This window comes from Corylus avellana, chromosome ca8 (assembly GCF_901000735.1).
Source record: "Corylus avellana chromosome ca8, CavTom2PMs-1.0".
NCBI classification, from domain to species: Eukaryota; Viridiplantae; Streptophyta; class Magnoliopsida; order Fagales; family Betulaceae; genus Corylus; species Corylus avellana.
This window is the reverse complement of record NC_081548.1, coordinates 5051435-5061469: the sequence shown is the minus strand read 5'-3', so window position 1 is coordinate 5061469 and position 10035 is coordinate 5051435. Positions and strand designations below refer to the sequence as shown.

The window sequence follows — 10035 nt, the reverse complement described above, 5'->3', positions numbered from 1 at the left end:
TTTCAGGTTTTTTTTTTTTAGTTACATATTATTTTGAATATTTTTTAATATGATGTAGCACCAAAAAAACACAGGTACTACGCCACGTGTCACCTTGAAACCACATTTATCCGTCCATAAGGGGTATGTGGCGCTCCATCAAAAAAATTATTTGTTATACCACAGAAAGTGATTTATAATTTAGGCTAACCACATGGATGAATTTTGCATTTATCCCAAAAATTAATATTATGGAGGATATAGATTCCCAACAAATGTAAGAAATTTTATGAAATTCACCTACCTAAGCATGTCTTGAGTCATGCTTAAGTTTGCTATGATGCTATCCGAATTACTAGTAATTTGGAAAACAAATTGATGAAGATAGTACATGATAATAAAGTCATTTAGTACCCATGGGGTAGCTCATGAAGCGGAGGTCATTACCTTGAATCCCCCTTTCCCTTCTATTGTGTGCACATGTAAAAAAAAAAAAAAAAAAAAAAAAAATAATAATAATAATAAAGTCACTTAAATGCTGAACAATTGTATCAATGATTAATAATCATGATTTGTGGGCCAGCCTGCCCAAATCTGCAACTTGCAAAGTTAGGGCTAACCTTGGGCAAGCCCATAGAGCATTATAATGCTCATTGGGCAAGCCCATATATGCTCCGGCGGCCTTCCAACTGAAAACTCCCAACTTTGTACTACATGTACTTTGAGTACTACTTCTTTAAGCAGTAGTACAAATAATAGCATCTACCCTCATGCAACAAAGTATCCCACAAGTTTAACCACCAAATTCGGAATGGATTGATGAAGTTCATTACATTTCAACTATGAATGAAAAAGAAAAAAGAAAAAAGAAAAAAAAAAAGAGACGTTGATGTTATTGGTCAATTCAATATGAACTTGCAATTGTCTGTACAATATATATTGTTGTAAAACTGTTTACAAAGAAAAACAGTTGGTGCTGGTTCTGAGTGCTGCCACTTTAACAGCCGGGGCATTCTTAGAATTTAAACCAACCGACTCCCATCTCCGGCGAGCCGACGGTCTTGGAAGGTTCTCCGGTACGATGGTCTCCAACGAATTAAGCCGCCAAGCGGGGCACGTTCTCTTGTCGCTCCACTTCGCCGTTGATTGATCTACTGCCGCCGCCGCCACGGACACGTATTCCTGGGCAATGGCGGCATGGGTTTGGCCAATCACAAAGTCCCCCATTTCTGATCCAATTACTATCATGCATGCCATGCCTAGAACACATCCCTTTCTCAACAACCCTTCATTCTTCTTCCTGCAAACAAATACACGTAATGATGTTTAGCATACTGTTATAAGATTGTCATATAGTATTATGATCACGACGTCATGGCAGTCGATTTTAATTATACGACAGTCGTATAAAATGTGACGGGTAAGGGCCGGTTTAACTTACCATGCAAGTTGAGGTGTTTTCGGAGTAACAGAAGGGTTTGAAGGAGGCGTTGGACAGGAGATATTGAGGCAGCAACTGCTTGTAAAAGCCATGTCTCTCTGTGAACAAATTATGAAGGGGGAGAGATCGGAGAGAGGGAGATTATATAGAGAGGGGTTGAGTGGTTGGTCTGCTGACAAGGACGGCAACGGTGGTTGGCCGGCCATTTGTATTTGGACACGTGCGTTGGACCCTCAATCAAAGAGACAACATTTGCTTGCCGTCTTCCACGACCTTGGGAACGCGTGTTGGAAACACTCTTCTCTGGAGGCTTCATTACACCAAAAAACAAAACCCATATGTTGAATTTTCGTCTTTTCGTGCCTCAATCAACTATTGTCCTTCTCTCTAGATAGTGCATTTTATGGTTAAAAATATAATTTAATTTTAAAAATCTTATTGAGGAAATATCTTAAAAAATAATAGTAAAAGATAAGAATAATAATTTAAAAAAGAAAAAAAAGGTGTAATATATTAGGCCAATATATTTTGCTAAGATGCATCTAGAATTATAGAACAAACAAAAATGTAGATTAATTACTACATAACCAATAATACCTTTACAACTTATTAGGCCTCTACAATTGGTTACGGTTAGCAGTTATTAGCTCTAACGGTTAACTGCAACTACCTAAGGCAGTTATTAGATTTTAATAGCTGCAACGACTCCGCTGTAGTGGTTAGAGGTTATTTTATAACCCACGGTTAATAGTTTTTTTTTTTTTTTGACATGTCTACACAATCAAAGGGGGATGGGCGATTCGAATTAGTGACTTTAACTTCATTAGGCGGTTAACGGTTATTAAAACCAATAAGCGGCGGTTGATAACCACTTTTTATATATGGGCTTTTGAGCTTATTGATAGTGTTTTAACCCTTCCTTGAGCACTCTCCTTTTTTTTTTTTTTTTTTTTTTTGCTTATTTTAAATAATTTTGATTTTTTAAAATAGGAAAATGTATTCTCCTAGTGTCCTCCTAATCCTATATGGATAATATTTTCTAAAAAAAAAGTAAGAAATAATGGAAGGGACAAAGTTTTTCTCAAAATTGGGTTGTAGGAATTTTCTTCAACCTAGTCTATATTTTTTTTAATAACATGTGAGATGCACATGCATTTTTAATAAATTTATTCTAACCTTGTCCCTGCTATTAAAAAAACATGTGCATCTTACATGTTCAAGGAACACATGTCATTTTTATAGACTAAGTTGAAAGAAATTCCTCCAACCCAGTTTGGAGGAAAATTTTGTGCTAATGGAAGTTTCTTTTTTGTTTTTTTAGAAAATACTATCTATATAAAATTAAGAGGACACCAACCGAATACTAGGAGAGCACTTTAAAATAATAAGGTTGTGCATAACACCAAAACGACGTCATTTTGTACGTTATTATTATTATTATTTTTATATATAAAAATGTATAATATATATAAGGATAGACGGTTTGCGGTTATTAATAGTCTATATTTAAAACCGCTAATCATCCTGTCTTAGGTAATTAGGAGTTATTTCCAACGGTTGGCGGTGGATTTTGATGACTAGTGAGCGGTAGTGAAAATCAAATTGAGAGAGAGTGGGTGTAAAAAGGAGAAGTTCAAACTTAAAAAATGGTTTAAGATTTTGAAAATAATAAACTATTTTATGAAAATTAAAAAAGGTTTTATTGGTCAACCCAATATGTTATCATTTTGAGCACAACAATTTTTCGGTCGAACCAAACAGATGAAAATAGGGGAGACGTTTTCTATAATACATTTAATGTCAAAACAAACAAAGCCTTAACATATTTCAATTTTTAACTTAAACACTTACCAAAATGGAACCCAATACTTTTTTAGATCTTAAAATCATATATGAATGAATTTGTACTAAAGTAGACATCAAAAGTATCTAACTAATCAACTTTGTAGAATTAAAGCTAGAGATTTCGACAACTTTTGGTGGCGTCAACTGGTGACCGTTGTTAGATTCTAGTAGTGGTTCAACGAACTCAACAGTGGTTTGACGAACTCTGACGGTGGTCCACTAGCTTCTGGTGGTGGTTTGGTGAACTCTAGAGACTTATGGCAGTGGTTCAACAAACTCTAAGGAGAAGTTTAAACTTAAAAAATGTTTTTTAATTGTTTTTTATATCAACCGAAAAATATTTTTGGTTTGACCATAATTTTCGATCATATCAAACAGAAATAATATTTTCTAGAAAACATTTTATGCAGCCTAATTCACACACACATGTATCACATTTGTATTTTACAATTATTTAATAATGTTAATATGACGGTCTCAATTAACTTTTGATTAGTTGATACCCACGTGCCGCAGTCTCAACCAACCTTTTAAGTTAAAAATTTGAACTTACTTTTTAAATTTAATCATCTCTCATGACGTAGGCAGAGAAAAAGTGCCACATCATTATTTGGAAGATTCCATGCAGATATTCGCCATAAATCCATCTAATAAATATCTCGAAAAAGAAAGAGCTGACTTTACTTCGTATACGACCATAAAAAGAAAAAGTGACGTTACCAGATCCAAAACGGTGTCGTTGTGTAGCTTCCTTATAAAATGATCCAAATCAGTTCCCCCCTGGTGTGATTCGCCCGCTCCAAATCTATCCCTCGCTCGCTGTATATGACTCGCTAGTCGCTACGGCGTCGTTGCTTCTGTAACCCCATTAAACCCTATTTCTCCGTTTTCTTCACTCTACCTCTTTCTTCATCACGCTCTTGCAAATCCCTAACCTCCCCCTTCACCAGAACCTGAAACAAAGCTTCGTTTTTTAGGGGTGAAAATTGTACTAATTCCAATCAATTCCCGCTGAGTCGGCTCACTGACGACTCGCCCTGTGATTCAATTTCAAATCCCAGGAACCCTAATTTCCTCACTCTCACTCCCAAAAGACTCGAACTTTATCAAGCTCTTACCGGTTTTGAATTTCATAGTGGAGCTAACGAACTGGTTGAGAACAATGGGGGAAAATGATGGTTGAGAACAATGGAGGAAAGTGAAGACTATTTCAATGGAAGAGAGAATGGGAGCTCAAGCCAGGGTCAGGGTCTGGCTCGGCCTCCGAACCCTCTAGCCGCAGCGTGTCGGCCGAGCCCGCCGTGTAACAAGTCGCTTCTTCGTCACCCTTCTCTCGTGAGTTTCCTTCAAAGCTAGTGTCTTCATTGTCAGAATCGGATTTTTTTTTTTTGCTGTGTCTTCCTTATAGTTTAATTGTTATTAGCTCGCTCAATGTGCAATTTTTTTGGGGGTTTGTTCTGGTCTAATTTTATTCAATGCTTCTACTGAAATTGTAATTTTTAGCACGATATTATGGTCATTAATTTGGATTTCTTAGCTATATTTGCATTTTTTTTTGGGTGGTTTTTGATGAACAATTCAAACATTTTCTGAAAGTGGCAATTCTCTAGTCTCGTGACAATCATCCTAAAAAAATTGAAGTGGGTGTATTTCATGAACTTGTGGAGATTTTTCATCCCATCAATTAAGTGTGTGTGTGTGCGCGTGCTTGTGTTTTCTTTCTTCTGATGGCACATTTGAAATGGTGGATTTGTACATTAAATGTTGGTGCAAAGATATGTAGGGGAACATTCAAATTCATGGGACAACCAAGGAAGGCTAACATGATGGCGGTTTTGAATCTTTATGTCTTATAATTTTGTGATATGCCCCTTGAATTTTTTCATCATATACTCTATAACTCTTATTTTTTTGTTCATCAGAAAATTTCAGTCTTTTGAATTTTGATTCTCTCTCTCATCCTCTTCCCCTATGTGATTACTGTAATTCTTTGACTCTTAAGGCTTCAAAATAACTATATTTTTCTTTTCCTTAAATCAAGTGTAGCCCTATTCTCTCTCTTTTTTCTTTTTTTGATGAGTAAATGCTTATGTTATGGGTAGAATAGTGTAGCCCTATTCTCATACCACACTTATGATTAGTTATGGTTTCCACACACACACACACACACATATATATATATATAGAAATCAAAAAAGGGTAAGGGGGACAACAACTAGAGGTTGAAACTCCTTACTTAGGCTTTACCATAGGGGCACTTTACCCATTGGGGTATCAACCAAGAGGGGCATAGACGAGACTGCAATGCAGGTCATCCCTTTATCATATCTTACCCGTGAAAACTTGAATCTGTGTCCTCCCCTCACCAAAGCACTTGAGAGTAAGCCCTTTTCCACTAAGCCAACCCCTCGTGGTAGTTGCCATAAGAAATATTGTGCAGGAGATATGTCTCCTGCTAACAAACTATTTTATCTTTTTTCATGAATTTTCTTGTTGGTCTAGGTGTGATATAAGGTTTTGATTGGTATTTTGCAGATTAAGACCAAGACCTCAGGTGTCTCTGTTGAACCAGGGCCTGACCTAGAGGATCGTGAGTCTGAGTTTATTCCAATTGTCCGCTCTGGAGCATGCATTGACATTGGGCTTCGTCCAAAAATGGAAGATGTATACGTTTGCGTTGACGACTTTACGCAAAAGTATGGGCTCAAGAATATGACTGATGGGCCTAGTGCCTTCTATGGGGTAATTCTCTTTGCTCATTACTATTAATGAATGTGCATGATACTGTATGCCACACTTCACTCGTGTATTTTCACCTTAATGTATATGATCCTTGTAGAGTGGTTATATGCCTCATTTCTACAAGTTAACAATTAAATTATCTGTGTTTTTCTGATAATACTTCTTTTGATTTGTATTTCTTGAGCAATTGCATCTCATATGATAATGTTAGTCACATTTAATAAAACTGTAATGTACTTAAAAGAACCGTGGAGGCATCATGACACAAGCATTTTACTAGTTTATTCAAGTGATAATAAGAGCAAAGTGTATGTTAATTTGGATTTTCTTTTGCCCTTTTTTTCGTCATTGAGCAAAGATGAGGAGGGTATATAAGTTAGTTTTTGGTGCACATGCATATATTTGTAAAATCAAATGCATCAGCTGAAAATGGTATTGCTAGTTTTTCTCCCCATTCCAATTTCTTTGTTCATCGTCTTTCCTCATCTTTCCTTTCTTTCGTGAAGTGTCATACCTAGAGGGAAAAATAGAAAAGAAAACTCATGTTGTCAAAAGAAATGCCTTGCCAAAGAAAATGAAAAGGTTCAAACGTCTTGGCAAATAGAGGATTGTGTCTTCATTGCGTTTCCGATTGCTAGGTGCTAGAGTTTAATCTTCTTTCATTGCAATAGTGTAGATTTGGTTTTTCTTTTTGTATTTAATTTATGGTGTTTATAGTTTTACCATGAGAGGAATCTTTTAAGCTCTTTGCAACTTAAGATTTTCCAAAAGAGAGCAGTAGAGAAATTGAGCAAAACTTCTTTTGGATCATATTTCAACAAAGCCTCAATTCCAAATGGTCTTTTTCTTTTTAAAAAAATAAGGGTTTTTTTTTTTTTTTTTTTAAAAAAATTATACAAGGTTGTTCTTTTAAGATATTATTATTTTTGTACGCCTATATGAAATGAAAAAAACCAGAGAGTGTAAATCAAGTCATAGTGGTAGGAACAGATTTTCCTTCGTTTAAATCTAGTTTTATTTTTTTATAATTTGAATGTATAATTGTTTTTAGAAAAGTTTTGTCTTTTCCTATTTGTAATGTGTATTTAAGATGTAATTTTCTGTGTTATGTATTTGATTTCTAAAAACGCGGCTTTGGCAATTTAAGATTTCTTACAAAGAATTTAAGACAAAAACCCATGCATAGATTTGATCTCTTGCATAGATTTCTCGGGATGCCCCTTTCTTTTCTTGCCATTTAAAAAATTACTTATCACAAAAAAAAAAAAAAAATACTGAAGTAAAAGAATCCTAGAGCCTCTTTTGGAAAAGTCAAATTTTAATAAACAATATTAAAGTTAATTTCTTTTAATATTATTTATTAATACGCAAAGTCAAATAAAAAAAAAAAATTCATTTTTTTTTGCAATGGCTGGAGAAATTCAATGGAGATGCCTGCGTATTAGTTCCTTATTTACTAGTTAGGTTTTGTGGTATATTTTAATGCAGATTTCGGGAGTTATGTCAAAATTGGAATTGTCATCTATTTTTCTTGATTTTGTTTGATTATCTAGTATTTCTTTATTCAATGGTAGTATAATATTGGCTGTTCAGGTGTTTGATGGACATGGAGGAAAGCATGCTGCTGACTTTGCTTGCTATCATTTGCCAAAGTTCATTGTTGAGTATGAAAACTTCCCGAAGGATATTGAAAGAGTTATTGCTTCAGCTTTTTTACAAACTGACACTGCCTTTGCGGATGCTTGCTCTTTGGATGCGGCCCTTGCGTCTGGCACTACTGCTTTAGCGGCTCTCGTCATTGGAGGGTTAGGGGTTTTCTACCCACCAAATATAAATACAAATTTTGCTCTTTTTCATAATAATTTATATTATCTTTGATTTTATTCTTTCATGGGGTGAGTAATACTCTTACCGATGGAAAGGCATTGTTAATACTGAGTCTGATACTCCCTTGCACATGGTAGCTTGCTTTCCTGAAGCCCATTTTCTGTGATTCAGGAGCACCGAGTGTCATTATGCTCCAGATAATTATATTTCTGGATCCTCAGTGTCATTGTGTACATGGAATTTGGTGTGTTACATGTGACAAATCTTCTGTTGTCCAAAGCAAGCTCTGCAGACTATTGAAACCTCCTGTTATGTTTCTCCTGATGATAAACAGAGGTTATCTGTATTGGAGCAAAATAAGCCTTAAGGTGTCTTGGATCTTGTATGCGTCTTCTGGTCCAACATTTATGCAACCCCTTACAAATTTTGTTCATATAAAGTAGTTTTCTTAAAGTTATGGTGGATTGAAGGCAGGAACATGTTATATGTTGATCTTTTTGGGCTTTCTTTATGGTGAAAAGGTTTTATTTGTTAAAAATTCACTGATGCTCTTCATCATGAGTCCAAAATCACATACTTCTAGGGATATTTTGGCATGCTATAGGAGTTGGTCTGAGATCTAAAATCTTGTTTTTTTGTTGCATCAATTAGATTGTAGTTTCTGATGGCAGGTTGTTGGTGGTGGCAAATGCTGGAGATTGTCGAGCAGTGCTGTGCCGCCGTGGCAAAGCAATTGAAATGTCAAGGGATCACAAACCAATCTGCAGCAAAGAAAGGAAGCGGATTGAGGCTTCTGGAGGTCATGTATCTGATGGTTACCTTAATGGACAGCTTAATGTTGCTCGTGCTTTGGGAAACTGGCACATGGAAGGAATGAAAGATAGGGATGGTGGGCCACTCAGCGCAGAGCCTGAGCTTATGTCTAGAAAACTAACGGAGGAGGACGAATTCCTTATCATAGGCTGTGATGGGATCTGGGATGTGTTTCGGAGCCAAAATGCTGTAGATTTTGCTCGGCGCAGGCTTCAGGAGCACAATGACCCAGGCTTGTGTTGTAAGGATCTGGTTGATGAGGCTTTGAAGAGGAAGAGTGGGGATAATTTAGCTGTTGTTGTTGTCTGTTTTCAACCCCGGCCTCCCCCTAACTTGGTTAACCCGCGCCCCCGAGTGCATAGGAGCTTTTCTGCAGAAGGTTTGAGGGAGTTGCAAAGCTTCTTAGATAGCTTGGCAAATTGACATGTTACGGATTTTTTTGTTTTTGTTTTTTTGTTTTAAAATTTATTGTAGTTTTAGATGTTGGGAGAGAATCTCGAGTTCCAACTGTAACATATGCGGCAGCAAGTCAATAGCATGATTTGTTGTTTTCTTTGAAGTTTGTTCATCGTCTGTCTGCATTTATTCTGGCATTCCACAATTTGGAATTGTTTATTCCATGTGATGTCTTGGAGTTCAGTTTTGCATGAAGTTATTCGAATCATTAGTCTTCATATCTTGTATATGGGATCCGTCTTGTGATGATAACTAACTCTTCTGGTTTGGGAAGCTTGTCTTCAATGATTTTCTGACTCAAGGGCTAGAAGCTTTTTACCTCCGGCTTTTTTAATGGCCTCTGTGGTCATAATGGTTACCTTTGAAACTTTGTTCATTTCATTTTTTCCAGGCACCATTGCAGAAACCCTTTCCCCACTCCCTCCACAATAAATAAAATAAAAAGATTGATAATCTTCCTACAAGTCCTCTCCTGACTTTTCACTGGGAGAGAAACTGAGATGGGGTGTTTTTCTTGCTCTGGGTTAGGGTTCCGTCTTCTCTTGGTTTTAGGATTGAGGTGAAGAGTTAGAGACTCCTTCAAATCCTTAGTCTTTGGCTGCAAAGATCTTGAAGGCAAAATCTTTTTTTTTTTTTTTTACATAAATTTTAGGGGAAACTTTACTTATCCCTTCCATACTTTCGCGCTTTTTGCAGACACCCCCCCATTGTTCAAAACCTCTCACTTACGTGTATCAAAGTTTGAGTTTCGTTCACTTTGGCCCTTCCGTTAGGATTTTCTGTGAAATCCTAACGGAAGCGGTCGCACGTGCGAAAGAATTATGGGAAGCCCCGTTTTACCCCTGAAGTCTCTTCTTTCTTGCCATGCTTCTACACCATTTAAATCGAAATCATCTTCTTCTTTTTTTGTTCCACTTTTCTTCCACATTTTT

The 10035-nt window shown here is 36.3% G+C and overlaps 2 protein-coding genes across 2 annotated transcripts; one reads left to right on the top strand and one right to left on the bottom strand.

The window, feature by feature from the left end:
• Positions 1-865: 865 nt before the first annotated feature.
• Positions 866-1513, bottom strand: LOC132190575 (protein CHLOROPLAST VESICULATION). The gene is made up of 2 exons (XM_059605610.1): positions 1421-1513; positions 866-1279 (listed from the first exon to the last, which is right to left on the bottom strand). The coding sequence occupies exons 1-2, from the start codon at positions 1510-1512 to the stop codon at positions 934-936; spliced, it is 438 nt and encodes a 145-aa protein (XP_059461593.1). The 5' UTR covers position 1513; the 3' UTR covers positions 866-933.
• A 2530-nt stretch (positions 1514-4043) lies between these two features.
• LOC132189902 (probable protein phosphatase 2C 22) lies at positions 4044-9388 on the top strand. The gene is made up of 4 exons (XM_059604738.1): positions 4044-4600; positions 5801-6007; positions 7601-7812; positions 8506-9388. Exons 1-4 carry the CDS (start codon positions 4454-4456, stop codon positions 9068-9070), a joined length of 1131 nt encoding a protein of 376 aa, XP_059460721.1. The 5' UTR covers positions 4044-4453; the 3' UTR covers positions 9071-9388.
• The last annotated feature ends 647 nt before the right edge of the window (positions 9389-10035 follow it).

Excerpts from the sequence above, each read along its gene's own strand:
- LOC132190575 (XM_059605610.1), bottom strand. The coding sequence starts at position 1,512 with ATGGCTTTTACAAGCAGTTGCTGCCTCAATATCTCCTGTCCAACGCCT. Across the intron at positions 1,280-1,420 it reads AAAACACCTCAACTTGCATG|GAAGAAGAATGAAGGGTTGT; the intron begins GTAAGTTAAACC and ends ATTTGTTTGCAG.
- LOC132189902 (XM_059604738.1), top strand. The coding sequence starts at position 4,454 with ATGGAGGAAAGTGAAGACTATTTCAATGGAAGAGAGAATGGGAGCTCA. Across the intron at positions 4,601-5,800 it reads TTCTTCGTCACCCTTCTCTC|ATTAAGACCAAGACCTCAGG; the intron begins GTGAGTTTCCTT and ends GGTATTTTGCAG. Across the intron at positions 6,008-7,600 it reads GGCCTAGTGCCTTCTATGGG|GTGTTTGATGGACATGGAGG; the intron begins GTAATTCTCTTT and ends TTGGCTGTTCAG.